Source organism: Giraffa tippelskirchi, chromosome 1, assembly GCF_054371585.1.
Source record: "Giraffa tippelskirchi isolate mGirTip1 chromosome 1, T2T-mGirTip1v1.2.pri, whole genome shotgun sequence".
Lineage (NCBI taxonomy): Eukaryota > Metazoa > Chordata > Mammalia > Artiodactyla > Giraffidae > Giraffa > Giraffa tippelskirchi.
Window position 1 is genome coordinate 146776348 of NC_137275.1, and position 26207 is coordinate 146802554.

The 26207-nt window shown below is 38.0% G+C and overlaps 2 protein-coding genes across 18 annotated transcripts in view; both read right to left on the bottom strand.

Moving 5' to 3' along the window:
• SH3GL2 (SH3 domain containing GRB2 like 2, endophilin A1) overlaps positions 1 to 2508 on the bottom strand; it is a 392098-nt gene extending 389590 nt beyond the window's left edge. The window contains exon 1 of one of the 3 annotated variants that reach the window (XR_014056490.1): positions 2265 to 2489. The gene's annotated coding sequence lies outside the window, so the exon portion shown is untranslated. Of the gene's footprint in view, positions 1 to 2264 lie in introns of all 3 variants that reach the window. The other 2 variants (XM_081499191.1, XM_081499173.1) reach the window with 2 other exon arrangements.
• A 5662-nt stretch (positions 2509 to 8170) lies between these two features.
• Positions 8171 to 26207, bottom strand: part of CNTLN (centlein) — a 331587-nt gene continuing 313550 nt past the window's right edge. For 13 of the 15 annotated variants that reach the window (XM_081499257.1, XM_081499287.1, XM_081499348.1 and 10 more), the window contains 3 exons: positions 22138 to 22323; positions 19403 to 19480; positions 8171 to 8869 (listed from right to left, as the gene is read on the bottom strand). In XM_081499257.1, the coding sequence (XP_081355383.1) occupies positions 8768 to 8869; positions 19403 to 19480; positions 22138 to 22323 (366 nt within the window). In that variant the 3' untranslated portion in view covers positions 8171 to 8767. Of the gene's footprint in view, positions 8870 to 16418; positions 16924 to 19402; positions 19481 to 22137; positions 22324 to 26207 lie in introns of those variants that run through there. The other 2 variants (XM_081499298.1, XM_081499305.1) reach the window with 1 other exon arrangement.

The window sequence follows — 26207 nt, forward strand, 5'->3', positions numbered from 1 at the left end:
TATATAAGGATGTTTCAACAGACATAAATCAATAAATATGATTAATGGAATGAAAGATAAAAATCATATGATCATCTCAATTTTGTGGAAAAAGCATTTAACAAAATTCTTTCATGATTAAAACCCTCAAAAAATTGAGTATAGAAGGAACATACTGCAACAGAATAAAGTTCATGTATATGACAAACCCACACTTAACATTATATTCAGTGACAAAAATTTAAAAGCTTTTCTTCTAAGATAAGGAATAAGACAAGGATGGCCACTCTCACCAATCCTAGTCAACATTGTACTGGAAGTCCTAGCTAGAGCAAATAGGCAAGGCATAAATAAAAGGCATTCACATCAGAAAGGAAGTGAAACTGTCATTATTTTAAGTTTCTGTGATCTTATGTATAAAAAATTCCAAAGATTCAACCAAAAACTGTTGGAAAAACTAATATATTCAGTAAATTGTCAAATATTAAAAAAAACATACAGCAATAAGATGTATCTCTATATACTAATATCTGAAAAATAAACAACCCTAGTCATAAGAGCATCAAAAAATACTTAGTAATTAATTTAAAATAGGAAGTAAAAGATCTGTACAATGAAAACTACTTGATGAAAGAAACTGAAGAATATACAAATGAGTCAAAAGATATCTTGTGTTCATGGATAGAATATTTATATTATTAAAATGTCCATACTTCCCAAAGTCACATCAAAAAGAATAAAATACCTAAGAATAAACCTACTTAAGGAGGCAAAAGACCTGTATTCCAAAAACTCTATAAGATGTTGATGAAAAATTGAAGAGGACACAGATGGAAAGATATACGGTATTCTTGAATTGGAAGAATCAGTGTTGTTAAAATGACTATACTACCTGAAGCAATTGACAGATCCAGTGCAATCCCTATCAAACTACCAAAGGCCCTCTGGCCTACAGGCCCCAGATGGAGTTTGGGAGTTGCTTCCCTTAGGAAGCAGAAAATCACAAGGGAAATTATCAAGAGGCCAGTACCCTGTCCTCCATGTCTGCATTCCAGGGCCTGATGGACAGCTCTCCCTTCCTGCCGGAGAAAGGTCTGCCCTCCACAGCACCAAGGAAGACGTCACCCCCAGGAGTTCAACAGCAAGAGCTGGGACAGTAGCCCTCAGATCCCCCCCACCCTGCCCCCCATGCCAGCATGTAGCCTTTCTCCAACTCTCCCTGGTACCTCACCACAAGCATCACTCTGCCCACCACCCTGACCGCTGGCCCTGGACCAGCCCAGAGCACTGCCAGAAGCAGCCGCTGTGGAGCCTCGTCTGCGTGGAGCAGGCCAGGATGAGGATGCTCACAGCCCGCCCACCATCTGGAGGCTGGACGGCACTGTGGCTGTGGGCGGCGAGGGAGTGGCCCCGGAGTCTGGCGGACACCTAGGCGGCCCTTCTGAACACGTGCTTCGCAGGTGGCCTTGTGTCCCCTGCAGGCAACCCCCCCCCAGACTACACTGAGGGTGAGCTCCGGCCCCTCGACAGCACCCTCAGTTTCTTCTCCCCCACTGCACAGCCTGAGAACCCAAATGACGACAGGAAGGAGGTGGTCCTCTGTCAGGAGCACCGGTGAGCCTCCAATCAAGGACAGGACCCGCCAGATCAACGGGCCCCGGACGGTCCAGACCATCAGCACAGACCTGCGGACCGAAGCCCCGCGGACCGGCGCAGTCACCGCAGCCCCCACACGGGTCTCACCCCCAAGGCGTGAGTGGCACCACACCTGCATCCTCTCCCTTCCGCTGCCTCAGGAACAGGCAGGTGGCCCCGGCCATCGAGAAGACACAGGCCAAGTCTGAACACACGCCGCTCCCCCAGTACAGGTCTCCAAGCTGCAGGGGAAGCCCCTCCCCAGAGTGGACCAGCCCACCGGCAGGACCTCGCCCGGGCTGGCCCAGAACGGGTGCGGCAAGCCGGCCTGGGCCTGCACCCGCTCCGGGCGGGAGAGCCCTGTGCACACCACCATCAACTAAGGTGATCTCTCCAGCCTCTTCAGCATCACATACCACAGCCCCGAGGGGCAGGACACCCAGAAGCGGGTGAGGACCGCGAATCGGTGCACACAGCGGAGACTGGCCCGAGCCAGGCGGTCACCCAGCTGGTCACCCAGCTCCATCGCGGTGGGTGGGCTCAGAGACAAGCAGGGAGGAAGGGGGAAGAGGGCTCACCCCTGAGGCAGGACTTATCCGCACGACACCGCCCCCTCCCCCAACACCTCCGGGCCCCTGCCTCCTGCTTACCGAGAATGTCGCCCGGATCCTCCACAGGAAGCTTCTGGAACACGCCTTAAGAAGAAGTGGAGGCTGCCACAGCCGCCCCCAGTCTCGGCAGCTACAGCCACATGGAGAAACAACGAGGAACTACCTTGTTCCACACTAGCTCCGTCCCTAGAACCCTGCTTCTCCGGGTGGGAGACACCAGCAAACAGTCTCCCTCTGTCCTGTTGGGCCCCTGCCTCTCCGCTCTTTGCCATGAGGAACCGCCAGGGAGGAAAGCCACACCTGTGACGCAGGTGCGCCTACGTTTTCTGGAATAATACCCTGTAATTTGCATAACCACATGGTCCTCATCAAGTGAACTCTGCCCCAGAAAGACAGAGCTGGTTTTCCCAAGGTCAAAGAATGTTTTGTTTTTTAAATAACACAGCGGCTGAATGTTCAACCTGTGAACCTGAGGCGTTTCTAGAATGAAACCGTAAACGTGCCTGTAAAAACTTAATTTTTTTCATAGCTCAGAGAACTCTTTTTGTCTCAATCTTTTTTAAGCAAAGTATATTAAACAAAAAAAGTAAATAATGTATAAATTTTAAAATGAAAGGTTTTAAATATGTACATTTTAAGAGATTCTGAACCCCTGTGTGCGATACTAACTGCCTCTCCATTAAACCTTCACTGTTAACATTTTGGTTTGGTTTATTTCCACATTGAATTAGAGTGTTTTAAGTTAATATTTTGTTAGTGTTGTTTTTAAATGTTTCAGACTGTCTAATTCAGTGAACTTTTTGTAGTGAAAAAACCATGAAGCCAGTAGACAAGGTGGATCTCCTGTATCCTAGATAGTAGGGTTCTGGAAAGTGACAGAGGCCTCGGCTGGGCTCCCCAGATCTGCTGTGGAGTCCACATGTTCTCGTGGCCTAGTATCTCTCAGGGTGTGAAGCACTGCGGTGCATGTACATACCGCTGCTGTGGTCTCACCGCCTAGGTCTGAATTCTCTGTCCCAATGTGATATGGGTGTGAACCCCCTGGTTTTGTTGTTTAGTTGCCAAGTCATGTCCAATTCATTTGCTAACCCATGGACTGTAGCCTGCCAGGCGCCTCTGTCGTGGGGAGACCCCCTGGTATTGTATTGTTGTTCTCAGACACTGATGGTAGAAGAGCAATGACATTTAAGAACTATTGTTAAAAGATTAACTGGCTATACAGTGTTTGCTCCAGATATTCTTGAGGAAAAACACTACAAATGGAAAGAGAAGGTGGTGTCTTCTAGTCTGTATGATACAATGATGGAGAAGAAATAAAGCCGTTACAAGATGGGGGCGGGGGGGGGGCGGGTGGTGGTGTGGGTAATTGCCAAAGGTATTTTTCACAGAACTAGAACAAAAAATTTATAAGTTTGTGTGGAAATACAAAAGACCCTGAATAGTCAAAGCAATCTTAAGAGGAATTGGCTCATACAATTGTGGAGAAAGGCTAGTTTAAAATCTGCAAGGTGGGCTGGCAGGCTGGAACCAGGAAAAGCCAGTATTGCAATTCAAATCCAAAGGCTGTCTGCTGACAGAATTCTCCTTAGCTGGGGGAAGTCAGTCTTTTGGTTCTATTTAGGATTTCAACTAATTACATTATGGAGGGCAGGTGCCTTTATGCAAAGTCCAATGATTTAAATGTTAATTTCATCCGAAACCACCCTCATAGAAAAATTCAGAATATCTAACACTGTGGTGAACCAGCCAACTTGATACATAAAATTAACTATCGTAAGTCCACTCTTTGTTTACATACACACACACACACACACACACATATATATATTCATAACCAAGTAATGAGGAAGTACTCATGATAATTATAGCATTGCTGCTGTTAATAGTCACCTGGTCACAGCTGGTATTCATAATTACTTTTTTCCACACTGCTTGTTCTGTATTCCCTTTTTCCTTAACAAGTACCTCAGATGGTTATAATTCTTTACTTGGTAGGATGACCCAAACCTTTTGTTTCTGAAGGGCCTGGGCCATTAATAGTCCTTCTTCGGTTGGGTTTTCCACTGATTTTCCATTGATTTTGATCACAGGGTATAGTAAATAAGGGATGCTCTAAGGAGTCACCTGTACTCCAAATATACTCTTCCATACATCCATGGTGAAATAGTAGCCCAATTTCCCCTTGGTAGTCAGAATCAATTATCCAAATGAGTACAGTGTTTTCTTGGCTTATAGATCAGAATCAGGCAGAATCCAAAGTGACTGGGTAGGATTCTTAATTTCCAGTTCAATGGAATTATTGTTATATCTCCTGATGGAAACATTCTTCCTTTCGATGCTAAGAACTAAAGTATTGGTCATAGGGATAAGAAGAAAAATTTTGCTCGTGAGTCACTAAGAGTAATAATGAATGGTGCTACTTCCCATTCCCACCTCTTGGTTCCTGGATCTGTGAATCATGGCTTTGGGAAAAACGGCACCATACACTGGATTCTAATTCAGAGCACATACAGCCTCCTTGAGAAACTTCTTAGTCCTGCAAGATATTGCCACCTGGCTGGCACTGTAACTGAGCCTTCAAAAGGTCATTCCACCATTCTACCTAACTAGCTGCTTTGGGGTGGTGGAGAACATGGTCAGTCCATCATCCTATTCACTTATTAAAATCTTCCTTTGCTGAGGTCACCCTTTGGTGTTCACTTGGGACACAAAAATTTGCACCTTTTTGACCCATTTGGAGAGCTCTATCCATATTTATTTTCTCCAAGCTTCTTTCATTTTGTTCCAAATGTGTGCCTTCTAACTCCCAGACTATTCAGCCAAACCATTGGCCACAATCCTTGGACTTCTTGAGTTACTGTTGAGTTTGGAGAATTCTTTACTCTAGACATAAGTCCTTTGTCAGATATTTGTAGTTTGCAAATATTTTCTCCCACTCTGTAGCTTGTCTGTTTCCAGAGCAAGAGTTTTGATGGTTTGATTAGTTTTGATGGTTAAATTCACCAATTTTTCTTTTGTGCATCATGCTTTTGTTGTCATGTATAGAAACTTTTCGCCTAGTCTTGGGATCCTGGAGATTTTCTCATATGTATTTTACACTTAAATGTATGATTCGTTTGTGTCTAAAGTTTAGGTCACGTCTTTTTTTTTTTTCCAAACTTAGGGATTTCCAGTTGCTTCAGCATCATTTGTTGAAGGCTACCCTGACTCCATTTAATTGGCCTATTTGCATAGGTATGTTTTTTGGTGCTCTAGTCTATTTCACTGATCTATGTGTATATTCCTCTATCAATACCACACACTCTTGATTAGTGTAGCTACATAATACATCTTGAAATTGGGTAGTGTTTCCTCCTGCTTAAATTTTTCTTTGGCTTTGGATACAAATTTTAGAAGCTTGTCTCCATCTTCAAAACATCTTGCTGTGATGTTGATAGGAATCGTGTTAAGCCTGTATATCAGTTTGGAGACAGCTGACATCTTTGCTTAACAGAAAGTGTTCTATCTTCAATCATTAAGCATACTGTTAGATGCAGGCTTTTTGTAGATGTTCCTATAAAATTGAAGAAGTCCCTAGTTTTCTCAGGTTTTTCTTTTCCATGCATGAGTATTGAAATTTTCAAATGCTTTCCCAAAAGTTTCATGGTCACCTGCTATTTCTTCTTTAGTCTATTAAAATAATGGCATGCACTGACTGATTTTGACTATTGAACATCTAGATCTTGCATCTTCTGACCAATATCCTTCATGAAAAATTCTAAATAGAATTTAAGCAAATTTGCATTAGTTTTCTATTGCTGCAGTTACAAGTTACTACAAACCTAATGGCTTAAAACCACAAAAATTTGATTTCCTACAACTCGGGGTATGCAAAATTGGTTTCACTAGGCTAAAGTCAAGGTGTCAACAATGCTGTTTCTTCCTAGAGGCCCCAGGATACAATCCCTTCCCTTCCCTCTTCCAGTCTCCAGGAGCTGCCTACATTCTTTGGTTCATGGCCCTCTTTCTCCATATGTATAGCTATGGGGGTAGCATCTTCAAACTTCTCCATCCCTCTGCCTCTGCAGTAACATTGCTGTCTGTCTTGACTCCTTAGAAGCCATTGGGCCTCACCAAATAAACCAGGATTATCTCTCCACTCAAGATCCTTAATTACATTGCAAAGTGCCTTTTGCCATAAAAAGTAACAAATTCATGGGTTTTAGAGATTAAGAGGTGGACATCTTGAGAGGCCATCTTCTAGCCTACCACACTCTATTTCTTTGTACTGTCTTTGGTTTTGGTATCTGAATAATACTGCACCATTTTTTAATTTTTGTAACAGAATTTTGCTGTGATTAGACATTACATTCTAAATTTCATAATTTTTTACTGTTGCTTTCCTGTGAGTTGGAAATAGTGATGAGTACTAAGTCTGATAATATATAGATAGCATAATTTTAGCATAGGTATGCATGAGTGCATGTTAAGTCGCTTCAGTCGTGTCCAACTCTTTGTGACCCTATGGACTGTAGCCCACCAGGCTCCTCTGTCCATGGGATTCTCCAGGCAAGAATACTGGGTGGGTTGTCACGCCCTCCTCTGGGGATCTTCCCGACCCAGGGGTCGAACCTGTGTCTCCTGCGTTGGCAGGTGGTTTCTTTACCACTAGTGCCACCTGGGAAGCACAGCATAGGTATAGTGTCATATAATAAAGGTAATGCTTTGCCACTGAATAGCAAAATAATACACACTTTACCTTAAAAATGAGACAGGTGACAGTCATTTCCTCTTCTTGTTTTTACATGGTGGGCATCCACTGGCATTAAAAAAATTACAGTTCTGGTAGTATTTATGGTACTCGAAATGCTGTCAAGTTGTAACTGTATCACTGTGACTTGCAGTGTGCCTACCAGTCCTGCAAAGTGGTGAGCACACTACGTAAAGTCTCTGCTGCAACTACTCACCTGAACTACTGTAGCGCTAACACAGCCATAAATAATACAGAAATGAACGCACATCTGTGTTCAAATTAAACTTTATTGATGGACATTAAAATTTGAATTTCATATAACTTTCACATGCTATATAGTTCTTTTGATTTTTTAGAAACATTTAATAATAACATAAAAACCATTCTTAACTTACTGTAGGCTATGCAAAAACAGGTAATAGGCCAGATTTGGTCTGTGAGCCATAATTTGCCAACTCTGCCTTAAACTCATGGGACCTATATTTCAAAGCAGGGAAGGAGGAATAACAAGAACATAAATAAGTGAAGAGGTAAAAGATACTTTTGCGTTATAAAGGAAATTAAATAGCAAGATGGCTGCTGCTGCTGCTGCTGCTGCTAAGTCGCTTCAGTCGTGTCCGACTCTGTGCGACCCCATAGATGGCAGCCCACCAGGCTCCACCGTCCCTGGGATTCTCCAGGCAAGAATACTGGAGTGGGTTGCCATTTCCTTCTCCAGTGCATGAAAGGGAAAAGTGAAAGTGAAGTCGCTCAGTCGTGTCCGACTCTTAGCGACCCCATGGACTGTAGCCTACCAGGCTTCTCCGTCCATGGGATTTTCCAGGCAAGAGTACTGGAGTGGGGTGCCATTGCCTTCTCCGAGCAAGATGGCTAGGGAATGCTTAAGGAAATTTGTAAATACAAACCTGAATGATATGCAGGAGCCAGTCATGGGGAAGTTAAGTACAGAATATTCGAGAGAGAGAATACAAAGGCAACGGCTGGAGGCAGGCAGGTTTGGTGAATGGAGGAAGCAAAAAGCTAGGTGTGGCAGGAACATGGGAAAGAGGGGAAATGACCAGGGAATGTTTGAGACTCTAAATAAGGATGACCATTGTTAAGAATTTAATTAGCAGACTTGAGAGGACTATTCTAATTAATGCACTCGGTTTGTAGCCCTTGCTCATTTAGATGACCACACAAAATATTGTGAATTTTAAAAAAACAGAGAGAGTGAAGGAGAAGATGTTTTTATTTTTGCTGAATTGTTTTAAGAAAATACAGTATCTCCTATAAAATCCAGTAGACTGAGAACAGATACAATTGGACTGCACCACTCATTTCATTAAATGCTCACTCTTAAGTTGTAATGCTTTGCTTTATATTTGCTTTCAATACAAATGTGTTGCTTATCAGGTGATTTAGGGCCATTTATAGCAGCTTTATGTAAAAAGTATAGTTTCTTACAAAACTCAGAACATTAAGTCTTCAGTTTAAACTTTTTTCCTTTGATAATCTGTGTATGCCAAGCTTGTTCTAATTTCTTGTAATGTACTGGAAGGAAAACCATTTTCAAGTTTGCATTGGTTTGTGGCAATATTTGTATTCAACAATCAAATGCTACACTATTTCCTTTTAAATGGCTATCACTTAATTAGCTTCACTTAATTAGCTTCACTTGTTCAGCAATTAATTGGTTTCAGAGACTTACTTTGGTACTGACCCTGACTATTGATAGTTGGAGCAGATACTGTATCAGGACTGCAGTGCATGTTTTCTGATCACACCACATAAAGTTTTCACATCTGAAAAAAAGTTCTCAATCATAATATCATCTACTATCTTTCATAACTGTAAAATATTCTTCAACTAGTCTCTTTTTTTCATTTATTTTTTCCAGTATTGCTTCTAGTAAATATGTGGCAAAAGGAAGCTGTAAAAGAAACACAGAAAAAAAAGACGATCAAAACTCTGTATTTTCTTCAGTTCAGAAACATATACTAAATATCATTAAACCATTTGAACTGAGCTATCTGCAACTCTGCACCCATAATGGTACCCTACTGGGTCTCTTTTCAACTTATCTTGCTGGTTAGTGTGGGTAATTTTGTCTTTTATAATAAAAATGATAAAGGAACAGAAGTAAAATGAAAAAAGATAAACGCCTTATTGAACAATTCATGGTTTACTGACCATGTTAATGTTGTAATCTGCAATACAAGCAGCTAAGCCATTTATCTTCAGTCAGTTGATCAATAGCAGGTTACAGTCCTCTCTAGGGCCCACAGGCCCACAGAAGTAGTACTATATGTTCATCACTCATAAAAGGGGGAGAGTGAACTATCAATATATTTGCCTGTGTTACAGTTGAATGTCTCGAGGATTGTAGGGTGAAATTTCAGAGGAAAAAAAAATGGCACAAGTATATACATTGATTAAGTTGTTACAGAAAAGTTTATTTGGCATATCAAAGTGTAATACACATGTTGCAAACTGCTGAGTTTATGAAATGTAGAGTACATTTTAAAATTTAATAATTTATATAACACTTCTGGTAAAGTTTTATTGTTCCTGGGCTTTATTGAGTTGCCTGTAGAACTCATAACAATACACTCATAGGTGACAAGTAAAGGAAAATCTGAAATGTTCCACAGTTGCCACCCAAAGCCATACTGACTTCCTTTTATCCTGCTTCCCAGCTATCTAGTTTCATGTAAGAGATTTGTTAACAATCAAGAAATTCATTAATTCATTTTTTGGAATTGTCCTTTTGATTAACCAGGGAAGGCAACTTTTGTCTCCCTGAATAGAATAAGGACACTTAAGCCCAGTACCCCTTCCCTACAGAGATGTACAGTCAGGCCATTCTTTGTGCGAGGACAACCACTGACAGCATCACTGGTGAGCACCCAAACAAAATCAGCCCAATGCCCTCCATGTAAGTTGTTCAGTGGTGCTCAGATCAGCTGTGCTCAGCCACAGTGATTATACTTAGCTAACCTCAGCATAATGGTTATTTTCTGAATTCAAACTGGGGAAAAAGAGAAAAGACTGGCCAGTGGTGGTGAAACAACAGGCCAAAATGGCACAAACAGATTGTGTAAGCCATGAAGAAAATACCGAGACCAAAGCTGGTCCACAGAATTGCCTCAGATCCTAAGTAGCTTTCTAGTTTAACTTCCATCTTACCTTTATAATAAACTGCCTTCTCCTTAAAATACTCTCTGTCAGGAGAGACTCTGTCTATACTCTATGTCAGGAGCTTCACACATTTGTCTTACTTAAAATTTAACACTAAATAAAGTATAAGATACAAAAATACCATATTTCTTCCCTTTTTAAGATACAGGTAAATATATGATACCCACATTGACTTAAAAACAGCTTTTTTTCTGGAAAAAAGGAAACTACCACATTAAACATACACAAATTGCATATGTATTTTAATTTCAGAAATGTGAAAATGTGGGGAAATGCATTATAGAATCAAGGAACAAGAATATGTTAGATTCCCTTCTGGAAGATAATGATACAGCAAATCCTTACTTTGAGAAAACTGCCCTTCTGGGATGCAGAAAAGTTATACATATTTGCCAGTTTTACAAATGAGATAATTTAAATTCTCAGGGCATTAATTAGATGTTAAAGAAATACATACACACACACAAAGGCAAAACTACTGGGTAACTTTGACTATGTCCCTCAGTACTATATGCAATCCAACAAAAAAGGAAACAAACAAGATGAGAATACCCTCCTCTCTCTTCCTGGTAGAGCAGAAGCAGAAATGAGTATTTTAAAAAGTTGTTCTAAAAAGTAGAAGTTGTTCTAAGAAAAAAGAGTTCTCTGATCAAGTAAGTGTGGGAAACAAACCACAGTTTAAATGTTATTTTATTTCAGGATCTCTTAGAGACTTTAATATGCTAATACACTGTGTTTCTTCCAGAGGGCAATGTAATACCCTGTTTCTAAATTCATGGGTCCACACTTTTCTCATAGTCTATTTAACATGTGGCACTAGTGTTCCATGGAGCACACTCTGGGAAACATGCTGGTTCTATGATTTCCTATATAATGATGTCACAGCACTTTTACCAGGCCACAATGTACTGACATTAATTATCTCATCTGCACATTTCATTTTCAAGTTAAAAACTCAGCCTACTTTTATTATCTTGCAATCAGAACAATTTTCAACATGTTATGTACTTGAACATTTGGCTTCCCTCTAAAAACAGTCTAAGAGTCCAGGAAGCCTCCAAAGTGGAACAAGAGGTCCACTGACTAATTTATTGCTAATAACTCTTATATTCTCTTCCTTTGGCTCCCAATAAAATGAAAAGCCCCATAGTTAAACACAACTGTTTGAATTGTAAGCTTCTCCTAAGCTTTGTATAGAGGCTAACACTTGATGAATTTCAAGAAGCAGCCTACCCTTTAATCAAGATGCCCAATTTGTGTATATCCATCTCCCCTTGTAGGTTCTTCTATTTTTCTCTACAACTAGGTCAGAAAAAGCCTTTAGATAATAATTTCTCTTTATATAATAGAGAGAAAAGTTCATAATATCTCACAAGATTGTTGGAGATTAAGCACAGGTTTATTTCATACAGGCAGTGTAAGAGTCTGTTCTTTTCTCCCTCAGATACAAAAAGAAAGCACAACTCTTCTTTTACTGAGAGGATTTTAGACTTGGGTTGAAGTGGCAACTGACTGGCCAACAGCAAAGCTCTTTTCTCCCTTGCTCCATCATATGAATAGGTAAAACAACAAACCTGCAACTTATGCTCCCTTGGGTTTCATCTCAGATGCAATATGCTGTGGCCTATGAAATCCAGCAAGTCTGCTGGGCTTTCTGCATAATTTCCTTCTCTCTTTTGCATAAATATAGAAATGATTGTCTTAGTTATGTTACTGCAGTTACACAAGCTTGAACTCTTCAGCACAAGGAGAAAAATGGACAGGGGAAGAGTTGATACCGCATAAGATTTCTCGGAATGGAAATTTAATTAGGGCATCCAAAGAACCGTGAGTTTTACTTGGCCTATACTGTAATCTTTTTTTAAAGATTAATTAATGTATGCATTTATTTATTTTTGACTGCGCTGGTTTTTCTTTGCTGCGTGTGGGCTTTCCCTAGTTGCAGAGAGTGGAGGCTACTCTCTAGTTGCGGTGCCTGGGTTTCTCACTGAGATGGCTTCTCTTGTTGTGGAGCACACGATCTAGGATGTGAGGACTCAGTAGTTGAGGCACATGGGTTTAGTTGCCCCCATGGCAAGCGGAATCTTCCTGGACCAAAGATTGAACCTGTGTCCCCTGCGTTGGCAGGCATATTCTTAACCACTGGACCACCAGGGAAGTCTCTATACCATAGTCTTGAAGTGGGTCTTCCTGGTCATTCTGGCTGTCCTTGTTGAAAAAGGTGACTTCTCTTATGGGAAACACTTCCCCTAACTTCACACAGATTTTAGGCTTTTCTTACATGTAAATGACCACAGATGTATGCCAGTGACAGAACTTCAACTTTATCACTCACACTTACAAATTATGACTTCATTTAGAGACGTTTCTGTATAAAGGTAAGATATGACTGATACTTACAGATGCTGGAAAACTACATTGGAAGAATAACAAAGCCTCAAATCTATAACTGTGAAACATACAGATAGTTTACAGCATAGGCATGAACTGGGAATGTGCTCTCAATAGTATAAAATTGAACATTTTTGTGTTGAAAGAAAAAGACTGAAATAAAGGTATCTTTTTAAATCTAAAGGGCAAGATTAACAATTTTTCTTTTTTATACCAATTTCACTCTTGTTTTTGGTTTGAAAACTATTACCAAATGATATTGTTTTCAAAATAAAAAATGACTTTAATCCAGCTGAGTTATACTCAAAGTAAAGATATGAAATGTTATTTATTATGCTTGCTTTTAACAAAGATATGATTCAATGAGATTTTGAGAGTTTAGTAAGAAAGACTAATATAGTTTGATAATTATAAAATTAAAGGTGCAAAATTTGGTATAAATAAATATTTGTATGCTTACTGAGCTATCTTGTAATTAAAAGATTGAACTTCATAAAATAACTAAGCATGCTATGAGAAACAATGATTTATTTATAGTTTAAAACTGGCACTTAATTGTAAGCTAAGTTTCCTAAATATTGCTTATATTTCTGGCACATATCTATCTATCTATGTACTTATCTATCTATCTTAGAGTTTCACTGAATATTGAAGTCTGTGTCTGCTATTCTTAAACTTTGGTAAAAGCTATAACTGGCTTTCCTTTCACTCCCCACCCCCACCCCCAATTTTTTATAGTGGTAAAATACACAAAACATAAAATTTACCTTTTACCTTTAATGACATATGTCTTTTTCCTGGTATCATGAAAGTAGGCTTGAGATGGTTAAATTAAAAAAAAAAAATCCCAGTAGGGCTCTGAATGGAGAATTTTTAACTCTTGCAACTTCAGCTGGATGTGAGGAGTGAGTGTGTGTGGGTGACTGTGTGTGTTTATGTGTGTGGAGAGAGTGAGCATGGGAGTTCGCATGTATGTGGCATGTTTTAAGTATGTTGTAAGTGCAACACTGAACGCAACAGAGTAAAGGGCTTCAGGACATTTGTTGTAAAGAGAAACTTTCTGGTAACCTTCAGGATGGAAGTTACTCTATTTGCCAAAGCCAGAGAGATTTATAAAACCTTCTCATTGCTGTGTCACAAAGCATCTATAGAAGGTAAGCATATTTTGCAGAAAGGGCACAGAGGAAAGAGTCATTTTAAATTTCAGCATTTGTAAGATCTGAAGCAACCTAATAGGAACAGGGATATTTAAAGGCAAAGAAAAACCACTGATCAAAGTCTGTACTTTAAGTTATCAACAACCAAAGGCAGGATATTTGATATGGCTCCCATACAAGAAAATGATCTACACAAAGTAGATGAAAACTACCTGAATGAAATCTGGAAAACAAAATCAAGACACATTTTCTAGCCATTCCTGGATAAGGGTTTTTAAAACATAAATCCTACTAAAGAAGCACATTGCAGTTATAACTATATATTACTTGCTTTATATAAGTATACATATTTTTTATACATACTCATAATTCTGTTCAAGTTTGTTGAAAAACTTTCATAGTTTTCATATTTTATCTGTTTATTGTTCTCCATCACCAGAAATATAAGTTCCATGAGGACAGTTATTTTTGTCTCTTGTTCACTGTTATATCTCCAAACCTGAAATGCTGTAGACACTACTGCATGAATTACCTTTCATGCAGTAGACACTCGGTAACACGTTTTTAAAATGCCTTCCATAGCTTGGGTTCAACTTTATCTCCACTAATTCTTTCCATGGCCTTATAAACTCACATGTATATAAATTTCAGGTATTATTAAGGCCTGAAAACAAAACTAAATGACCTTTACTATAATTTCAATTTTGAGAATCAGAATGGACAGAACAATTAAACAATGTCTCTTAGAGGGCAAATGTAAATAACTGACTCCTATCTGTTTGCATATAGGAGGAGGTAATATCAATTAGAATACGATAGAGGTACAGCTCCTTCTGTGCCATCTGAAAGGAAACCTATTAAATGTGAAATTAAAAAATTTATCTCATTTATTCATAGTTATGGCCAATGGACAGAAATTCAAATTCAAATGCATTTAACAGAGTCTCTACTAATGGGGGGGTAACGCAGCATATGTGATATAATAACTTTATTGGATTTACTTTTAAAGGTATTCTTTTTATTCTTTTTTCACTGTCTCATATTCATGAATTCATTTTTTAAATGGAGATATAATTCACATAACATACATTTCACCATTTTGAAGCGTACAATTCATTGGTTGTACACGGCTGTACAACCATAACTTTCGTCTAATTCCAGAACATTTTTATCACCCCAAAAGAAACCCTGTACCCATTAGCAGTCACTGTTCCTCTGCCCCCATCCTCTGGCAACCACTAACCTACTCTGTCTTAATTTGCCTGGTCCAAATATTTCATATGAGTGCAATCATACAGTAAGTTGCCTTTTGTGTATGGCTTCTTTCACTTAGCATAAGGTATACAAGGTTCTTCCATGCTGTAGCACGTATCATCATGTCATTTCATGATTGAATAATATTCCACATACGCATATAATATGTTCTGTTTATTCATCTGTCAGTTGACAGACCTTTGGATCCTTCTACTTTTGAGCTATTACAAACTACTGAGCGCTATGAACATTTATGTAGAAGTTTTTATATGGACATATGTCTTCACTTATCTTGAGTATATACCTAGGGATGGAACTGCTGGGTCATATAATCTTTAGTTTTTAACTTGTGGAGGAACTGCCAGACTGTTTTCGACAGGGGTGGCATCATTGTACATTCCTACCAGCAATGTACGAGGGTTCTAATTTCTCCACATCCTCACCAATGCCTGCTATTGTCCTCCTTTTTGATTACAACCATCCTCCTGGGTATGAAGTAGTATCTCATTTTGGTTTTTGGTTTGCATTTCCCTAAAGGCTAATGATGCTGAGCATATTTATATGTGCCTAATAGCTATCTGTATATATTCTTGTAGAAATGGCTATTCAGGTCTGTTTCTTTTCTCTTATTGTTGAGTTGTAAGAGTTTGAAATGTGTTCTTAAATGGTTAGATTTCACTGAGAAATGCCAGACAGAAGGCTTGGGTGAATTGTGAAGTCCCTGAATGAAAAACTGTGAGTCCCTGAATGCTGTTATTGAAATGTTACCTACTAAATTTTTTACAGCTTCATATACTGACATCTTCTCTCTACCAAATATGATCTACCTCTTTTGTCCCTAAAACTCTTAAAGGTATCATCATCTTTCTCATTATAAAAGGTATTAAACTCACCTCTCTTTGGTTTCTGCTTTCTCACCCCTTCATTTAATCTCAGTTCTGCTAGGCGATTCAGGGACTACAAAACAGGTCATATCTATCTCGTGCTTCCTATTTTTATGGTGAGGACACATGCAAGCCCCCACTGCCTTTGTCTAGACTACTTTCTTGCTCCTAGTCTCTCCTCCCTCTAAACCATCCCACACATTGATCTTGTGCAGCTTTCTAATGCACAACTCTGACTGCATCCCCTTCCTGTTCAAAGGTTTCCATAGTTTAGTCTCAGCCAACTTTTTCTGTTTCTGTTTTTTTTCCTCCCACTTCCTAAAATACAGAAAAACTAATTTTGGAAGGTTTTCCCACACTATTATGATCATTAATTTGCTTTTTTGTCTCTGCCATTAACTGTAAGTTTTAAAAAGATGTAATAAAGCAAAAGAGGAATTAATACAAGTAAAACTCTTCAAAGAAATTAAAAGGCAGCTATGTCATAAAAAATGAGAGTAGATATAAGAATGACTTTTTTCCAGTATGACTCTTACTACTAGAAATCTGTGGGGACAAAGGTTAGGTGCAGATAAAAATCAAATGCTTAAAATTACCAATTGTATCAGGACCACCTGATAGGAGGACATACATTTATTTGCATTCTGTGTTAAATATAGAAAAGTTAAGGCTCTAGACCTTTTAATTATCACTCACTCCTGGCTAACAATATCAGCAGGTATTACATTTTTATCCAGGCCCATATTGTCACATGGTAGAAAAGCTTTTTATTTTGTGGTAATTATTTTATCAATATAAATTTAAGTCAAATGAATGCAGAAAAAAATTTTTTTAACAGAAAACAATTCTGTGGCCTAATCCTAATAAGAAAAGATAAAACCTCAGGGCCAGATTCATACCTATGATGTCAGAATTCTAATATATACAGCACTTAACACAGAAGACTCTTGAGAGTTTCTTGGACTGCAAGGAGATCCAATCAATCCATCCTAAAAGAGATCAATCCTGGGTGTTCATTGGAAGGTCTGATGTTGAAGCTGAAGCTCCAATACTTTGGCCACCTCATGCGAAGGGTTGACTCATTGGAAAAGACCCTAATGCTGGGTAGGATTGGGGGCGGGAGGAGAAGGGGACGACAGAGGATGAGATGGTTGGATGGCATCACCGACTCGATGAACATGGGTTTGGGTAGACTCCGGGAGTTGGTGATGGACAGAGAGGCCTGGCGTGCTGCAATTCATGGGGTCGCAGAGAGTTGGAAACGACTGAGCGACTGAACTGAACTGAACTAACACAGAAGGAGGACATAAAAGGGAAGTTTTCTTATAATTTAATCTTCAAAGTATTTTAATAATCAAATAATTTGGAATTTTTCAGGGAATGCACTCAATTACTCCACAGCTTCAAAATCACATAACCTCAGGTACATGGAGCTGTATGGCATAAACTAAACGAAATGAATGAATGAACATATTTACACTTTTACCCACATAATCCTGTGAGCATAACTTAGACTCTCAAAAACTAGTGGACAATGAAAACCTTTTCTAAAATTCAGGACAAATATAATTGCTAGAATTGAGAGAGCAGAAGTAGGCTAAAAGAAAGATGTTTTCTATTTTATAGATTTTTCTCTTGGGCATAATTATAAAGTGACATTCAAGTGCAACCAGTGAAGTCCCTACTTTTTTTTTCCTACAGAATTCAAAGACATCAGCAAAACCACCTATGTCAGTAATAAAAATAAAAGTCTTTGACTTTTTAAATGTTATCATACTGTCACAGTGGAATAAAATTAGCTTGACAAATGCTTTAAAGGCACATGGTGCAGTTCATTATGTATAACAGCAACAGCAGCAGTTTCCCAGTGTTCATAGAGGCTGCTCCATTAAATTTACCTCCAGTCAATAATTAGGAGTCCACAAATAAACCTAGGCAATTAAATCAATACTGCCAGGCAATTATATTCCAGAGTCCAGGCTCAGTGGTACAAAAAGGCATTATATCAAACTGCAATATTAAGCGGTCTAATGCCATTTTCAGCAGGATTTTTTTACACTAACTGGACAGAATAAGCATACATCCAGATAATGTAGAAGGCACATATGTATATCTACATGTGCAGATCTGGTGTCAATATAGCTTTAGTAACATTTAATAAAGATTTATACATATGGATTTATTATTTTTATGTTCATAATTGATGATACTTCTATATCAAAAGGTCATACTTACATGTTGAATGTTAAAAAAATCCAAAGTTTATATTTTTATAACATTCAAGTTAAAAAAAATAACCCGTATCAATCATTACTGAACTCCTTTGATGTGCCAGGTACTGGGCTGGGTGCTGGGAATGCAACATGACTGAGAAATGGCTTTTCTTCTCAAAAGCAAGAAGGCTTGCCCTGCACCTGCATGTCTGCACTTAAACAACTTGAAGCAAAAAAGTGCCCATCACCTTCTATTACTATAGATAGTAATAGTCATAGTCATAGTATTTCCAGATAATGTTTCAAAAATATATAAAATGGTTACTAAGAATACGAATAATTCATATATTATTTACTTATTCTCGCTTTTCCAAAAACTCATATACTGCACTCACAGAACAAGAATATTTTTTTTTAATATTTTGAGAAATACATTTTAGCTATTTTGAATCGAGTTCATGTTTGAAATCGACAATAATTAGGTTGAGTGAAAAGAACCGTAATGAAAAAGTTGTAGAATACATTACATGCTGTCAGTGATATCAGAACAAAAGCCAGCTATGACTAGAAAAGCAGGGCTCTCACCTGCCAATAAACTGCCCTGATCACTTACAAGAGGGGCACATCCCAGCAGACTATATGTGTATTAAAAAAATACTTGAAAGAGAAGAAAAAGTATCACATAGGTCACAGCAGCAGTCTCAATAGACCCCTCAGGGATTTCCACTCGTCTTGGCCTTGTCATCCTCTATGCAGCTTTCCACTCGGCCCAGAAAATGTCGATAGGAAAATGTTTGAGGGGCCTCTGGTGGAAATTTTTTCATTCTTTCTGCATTGACAGGATGCCAAATCAATATTTACTTCCCACTAACAAGCTGCTCGAGGTCTCAGTAGAAAATATTGTAGAGAATGCGGGAAGACACAGTAATAAACAGCTGTCTGGCTGTGAGGAAAACATGAATTGACTGGAAACAGGGCCACAGTAAAAGGTCACTGAAACCCATGAACTCCTCAGGTGTCCATATCAACTACTAACTTTAAAGACACATAATAAAGAATCTCTTTTCCTAAGAGAGCTGAGAGAATGGATCTTTTTCAGTCTAGCAAGCATAGAGGTTGACTCAATAATTTAATTAATGCATTTGCTAAGACCCGTGTTGGCTCTTTCCCAAGGCATTTGCTTCATTTGTTAAGTCCAAAAGTACAAACAGAGGGTTAATTTTCCTGTCTGCCTATCGGAATACTTCTTTACCTAACAGAAGTAAGTAATGTGTAAGTGTTTCCAAAATTTTAGGCATTTAGTAAAAAAATAAGCTTGGAATTTTTATCTGCAACTTTTAATAAATGAAGTGGAAAAGTGAAATACCTGTCCTTCAAGAAGTTTCCGAATGTACGACAGCCATTCCTTGTCATTTTCGGCATCGATCTTTGTCCTTTCAATTTCCTAAAGGAAAAAATAAAAATACTATAGTTAATTTTATTTATATGAACTTGATCATACTGTTATATAGAGAAATACTGATAGAATTGGATTCAACAAAGAGCAGCCTGTCCTTTCAAAATGGAGAATATTCAAATCAATGCTCAATATCTCCATTCATGTGGGATATAAAGCTATATATCTGTATTTCATAATATAATTCAGGAATATTTTATTTCTGTATTCATGGTGGAGCTCAAGGTATGGACTGAAAGTGAAAGTTTTTAAAACAGAGTTAAAAAGAAGATGGAGCCGTAGTTACAATTACAGACAAAATAGGACAGGCATAGGTTCTGGTGTATTTAAATGCTTACTTATTTAAAATGTCCAACAGCTAACTGATAGGCAAGGGACACTCCAACTTAAACTACTTTAGGTCACTAAATATTTTCAGTGTCTCAATTATCAAGGTGAAATATTCTGAAAGTATAATGTATTCACATATGCAACTGAATTGACTCTTCAGTTAAAATTATGCTTCAGTTTGCAAAAAAAATGGACTTTTCAAAAAAGGAAGGGTTTGGTAAACTAACATTTGTTGAAATTTACTGTATGCCAGTTATCAGGCAAGGTACTTTGCATAGGCTGTCATAGTTTTTTACATGAATTTATAAGGGTTGGATGTAGCTTAACACATATAATTCAGGCGGTTTGGGCTCTACTTGGGTAAGTCACTCAACTCTTTAGACCTCTAAAAGATGCAGGCATCAGTCCAAACAAGTTCAGATCTATAATGAAATCTAGTAAATATATCCAGGTGTGTGCAATGAGCCCCCATGGAACTGTGTTTTTTCCAGGAGGACTTCCATTTAAGGTTGTATGATACACATGTTTTGGTGCTGTGCACCCCTGGCTCCATACTGCATCCTCCCAGAGGCCAGGGTGTCATTTCTTCACAGAAATGTGCCAGCTGCTTTGGGACTAATAAGAGATATCCTTTTCTAATTCATATACTCAGTGGGGACAACTTTTTCTAATTTTTCTAATCAAAGGGAGTGCTTTTTTCTTTAAACTTGTAAGCCCAAGAAAGGGCATGTTTTAAGACTACATAAAGGCAGAGGCCCTGTCTTCCAGAATACGTATCTAGAACACACACACACACACACACACACACACACGAGGGATTTTGCTACGTCTGCTTGTTTTAAAACTTTTAGGCAACAGTGGAAGACCTTAATATTTTGTTAGGTTTCTTCTTTATCCATCAAGTTTCAGTTAAATGTCTATAATAAGATATAGTTAACAGCCTTGCCACAGATACTGTTATTTCCTGGGTGTTTCATATTTGATACTGTATTTCATAACGCTCTTGGACTTCAAAGTTCAGAATTCACAGACATTGTGGCATAGCTGCTGAAAAGAAGAAACTGATCATTCACTCTCCTACTCACTCATAGGATGAAAATAATCTCTATAGGATTCCTTTGACCTCCTTTCTAAGAATTCCTGGCAGTTTAAAAACCTTTGCAAGTTGTAGATCTGCTCTACTTGAGAAATGTTTTGAGAAGCTGATGGGGGAGGGGTGCTGAAGGATGTTTTCGTGCAAACATTGAAGTTGATCATTTTATTTATTCACTGAGCAAATATTTATAGGGAAGCTATGAGTGCTATCATCTCTTTACCCTTTCTAAACAATAAAAAATCTAATATTTAATGTATTAAAGTTCACAGACTTAACAGTAGAACAGGATTGAGTATCCTTCACAGGTTTCACAGAAGACTGTGTATGAGGTTCTGCTGTTGATGAGGCAATAAACCATCAAAAATGCATTGTCCTCCTCAGAAGGTACAGAAATGCTACTGCAGACTTATAAGGTATATGCATATAAATTCACTCAGGTGGGAGTATTTTACCCACTTTAAAGCAATAAATACCTTTTTCTTTAACTTGATCAACAATAATTTTAAACCTAGCTAGAAAAGCCAATATATTTACTACTTTTAAAAACCTCCTATAGGAGGAAAACCCGTCAAATCAATCGTGATCCAGCTAACTAACTTTATTAAATGGGCTTAATTAAAAATAAGTTTACAAGATATATGATTAATTAAAGAATATGGAAGAGACAGGGAAAGATAACTGACCTGAATAACAAGCAAGCAGTTCTAAAGGTTATATGTACTGGCTTACTTCTATGCTGCTGCTGTTGCTAAGTCGCTTCAGTCGTGTGCAACTCTGTGCGACCCCATAGATGGCAGCCCACCAGGCTCCGCCATCCCTGGGATTCTCCAGGCAAGAATACTGGAGTGGGTTGCCATTTCCTTCTCCAGTGCATGAAAGGGAAAAGTGAAAGTGAAGTCGCTCAGTCGTGTCCGACTCTCAGCGACCCCACGGACTAGCCCACCAGGCTCCTCCGTCCATGGGATTCTCCAGGCAAGAGTACTGGAGTGGGGTGCCATTGCCTTCTCCGGCTTACTTCTATATTACACAGTTAAACTTCTCTAAAGGTTTTTTGAGTTAGTTAATACTCTTGATGTATCTTTCATTGGTATATTAATAATCTTGCCTTCATGAATATTATCTTAAAGATGAAATTCTAAGAACTATAAAACAAATAAAAATATATATTTAACAATAAGTGTAAAAACTCCTATATCAATAAATATTTAAGTGATCTTACCGCTTCATCTTCTGTGTCCAGTATTTCCTCTAGGTCTGACCGTGAAATGTTCAGGATAGAAGCTGCCAAGGTCTGGGCTTTATGGGTTGAGGTTTTACAAGCATCCCTGTTTTTCTGCATCTTTTTAAGCTCTCTGATTTGTCGCCTAATCAAATGGACATCATTTTGTAACTCTTTGACCAAAGCCTGCAACATATTGGAAAGAATATGGGCTCATATGGAAGTAATAAATGAAGAGAAAGCAGTCATAACACAAAAATGTGAAGATACTAGCAAATCATTTTTTATTAGGATTATTCTGATTTTATTTATATTGGAGCAAAATGGATTGCTCTTTACTTTTTGTCAGGATACAGTAAAAGCTCTCTTAAATGATCACTTAACCAACTTGCTGGATTAAACAAACTGCTCCAATTCCTCTTTCAGATTTGCCAACTGCTATCTTGGTGAATATTTGCAGCAGGCAGGTTAATTAGTATCACACCAGAGCACAACTCTCTGACCAGTTGAGCTGATGTCAATTGTCAGATGTATTTATTCCTAAGTGTGTATATCAGTTGTAACAGGTTAGTTACATAATTGATTTAGTTATTGCATAAACTAATGAAATATAATGGCAGAAAAATGTTGTTTCTATTAAAACTGAACTAGAAATCTCTGAAAGGATTTGATAAGGACAGTTGGGTAAAAGTGCAATTAAATTATGTGTGGGCAAGATGACAATAAAGTATTGACAAAAATCATAAAAATCTAGGCTTACATCCACAAGAGTCTTTAATTCCTCCCTCTGAGAACACATGCTTATGTGTGCATAAGAAAAAAGACAGCTGTTATTCTGGATGAACAGAGCTCTGGAGTCCGATGCCTGGCTTTGTGGGCTGAGAGCAGCTAGATAGATGTTTGGGTAAATTTCAATCTTTTGCCAACCTAAGCAATGTTGCAATATAATGGTGCTTGTATATATATTTTGCATCCCTAGGACATACCCCTGGAAGTGAATCTGCTGGACCAAAGGGTGGGTTTAACTGTAATTTTGAAAGCTGTTGTTTAATTCTCCCTCTATCCAAGATGGTACCAATTTCAGTTCAGTTCAGTTCAGTTGCTCAGTCATGTCCGACTCTTTGCAACCCCATGAATCGCAGCATGCCAGGCCTCCCTGTCCATCACCAACTCCCGGAGTTTACCCAAACTCTGTCCATCGAGTCGGTGATGCCATCCAACCATCTCATCCTCTGTCGTCCCCTTCTCCTCCTGCCCCCAATCCTTCCCAACCTCAAGGTCTTTTCCAATGAGTCAACTCTTCGCATGAGGTGGCCAAAGTATTGGAGTTTCAGCTTCAACATCAGTCCTTCCAATGAACACCCAGGACTGATCTCCTTTAGGATGGACTGGTTGGATCTCCTTGCAGTCCAAGGGACTCTCAAGAGTCTTCTCCAACAACACAGTTCAAAAGCATCAATTCTTCGGCACTCAGCTTTCTTCACAGTCCAACTCTCATATCCATACATGACTACTGGAAAAACCATAGCTTCGACTAGATGGACCTTTGTTGGCAAAAGTAATGTCTCTGCTTTTTAATATGCTGTCTAGGTTGGTCATAACTTTCCTTCCAAGGAGTAAGCGTCTTTTAATTTCATGGCTGCAATCACCATCTGCAGTGATTTTGGAGCCCAGAAAAATAAAGTCTGCCACTGTTTTCCCATCTATTTGCCATGAAGTGGTGGGACCAGATGCCATGATCTTAGTTTTCTGAATGTTGAGCTTTAAGCCAACTTTTTCACTCTCCTCTTTCACTTTCATCATGAGGCTTTTTAGTTCTTCTTTACTTTCTGCCATAAGGGTGGTGTCATCTGCATATCTGAGGTTATTAATATTTCTCCTGGAAATCTTGATTCCAGCTTGTGCTTCTTCCAGCCTAGCGTTTCTCATGATGTACTCTGCATATAAGTTAAATAATAGGGTGACAATATACAGCCTTGATGTACTCCTTTTCCTATTTGGAACCAGTCTGTTGTTCTATGTCCAGTTCTAACTGTTGCTTCCTGACCTGCATACAGGTTTCTCAAGAGGCAGGTCAGGTGGTCTGGTATTCCCATCTCTTTCAGAATTTTCCACAATTTATTGTGATCCACACAGTCAAAGGCTTTGGCATAGTCAATAAAGCAGAAACAGATGTTTTTTCTGGAACTGTCTTGCTTTTTCAATGATCCAGCGGATGTTGGCAATTTGATCTCTGGTTCCTCTGCCTTTTCTAAAACCAGCTTGAACATCTGGAATTTCACAGTTCACGTATTGCTGAAGCCTGGCTTGGAGAATTTTGAGCATTACTGACAAAGAACATATGAAAGTACTTGTTTCTCCACACCACTGGCAAAACACCAATCAGGTTTTCAGTGTAGTTTTTAAATTTTTACCACTGTATTTTAAAGTTTCATTTCTCTTATTAAAAATGAAGTTGAGCATCAGCCTTAACAAATAATTTTATTTCTTTTGTCTTTTATCTATTTTTCTTAGTGATTTATAGGGATTATTTATACTTTAGGGAAATTATATTGCAAGGATTTTTAATTTTTTTTCATACTTTTTGACAGTAATTATAGTATTTTATGCAAAGGAAAAATATCTTTAAAAAAATTTTTAACACACTAAATGAGTCTATTCCTATATAACTTTTGAATTTAGTGTGATACTTTAAAAAGCATCCTCTACAATTTATATATATGCGTATATATATGTGTGTGTTTTTCAAACCATGTTTTTTTTCTGCCACTTGTAAGATTTTTTAGTTATAAGTGTTTTATCCATTTGTAATCCTCTAGAAAATTATTATACAAAATCATAGTTGTCTCACCACCACCACCTAGTAAATAGTCCATATATTCCCCATTGATTTCATGCATGTTTAGGTCGGGTTCTGAACTTTCTATTCTGTTCCATCTGTCTTCTTATTAGTGAAGCTTTATAGTATATTTTAATTAGTGAGGCTTTGTCATAAATATAATCCAACAAGGGTATCTCCTTTCAATTACCCTTGTTTTCAGATTTTTCTTGTTAATTTTTGATTGTTTGGTTTTCCATATAAACTTCAGATTGAGCTTGTCTAAACATTCTTACTGGTAATTTTATTTAAAGCACGTTAAATTTTATTCAGTTATGTTAACATTTTAGAATGTTGATTCTTTTTAATCAAAGACCATGGTAGTCCCTTCCAGTTGGTTAAGTCTTTATTTGTGTTTCTGAGGATCATTTAAAGGTTTCCTCTTTATAGATCTGTTTATTCCTGGGCCTCTTACTTTTTTGGTGGGGGCTGATTCTAGTACTTATTGCTTGTAGACATAAAGATTGTAAATACATAAATTTGCTGAAATTTCTTATTTATTATAAGAGTTTTGCAGCTGACTCCTCTTTAGCTTCCAGAAATTAAATCATATCTGCAAATACTGATAATTTTATCTCCTATTTTCCAACCTTTTTTTTTGGTCATGCTCTGCAGCTTGTGGAATGTGGGGTCTTAGTTCCCCAACCAGGGATTGAACCCAGGCTCTTGGCAGTGAGAGCATGGAGTCCTAACCACTGGATCATCAGGGAATTCCCTATTTTCCAATTTTTATACCTCCATTTTCTTTTTTATTGAATTGATTATTAAGTTCTTCCTGAATAATATTAAATAGTAATATTTATGGACACACTTGACTTGTGTCTGATTTCAGTAGGAATCTAACTCTTAGGAAATACTATGCCAGATTTTGAGTTGAGGGCTGTATACTAAAAAATAAATATTAATATAAAATATTTACTGTACAGTTTTACACAGCTAACTATCTACATATTTTAATTTCTTACAAAAATGGAAACCAGATTGTCTTAAATCCATTTTAGCATCCATATAAACTATCATATGATTTTTCATCATAAATCTATTAATAGGACTCTTAATAATTTCCTTAGTATTGAATTATTCTTGCATCTCTGGAATAAACTCCACTTGGTGTGGTATATTATTTTTTGATGTGCTGAATTCTATTTGCTGATATTTCATCTGGAATTTCTACATTAATAAGAGATTGATT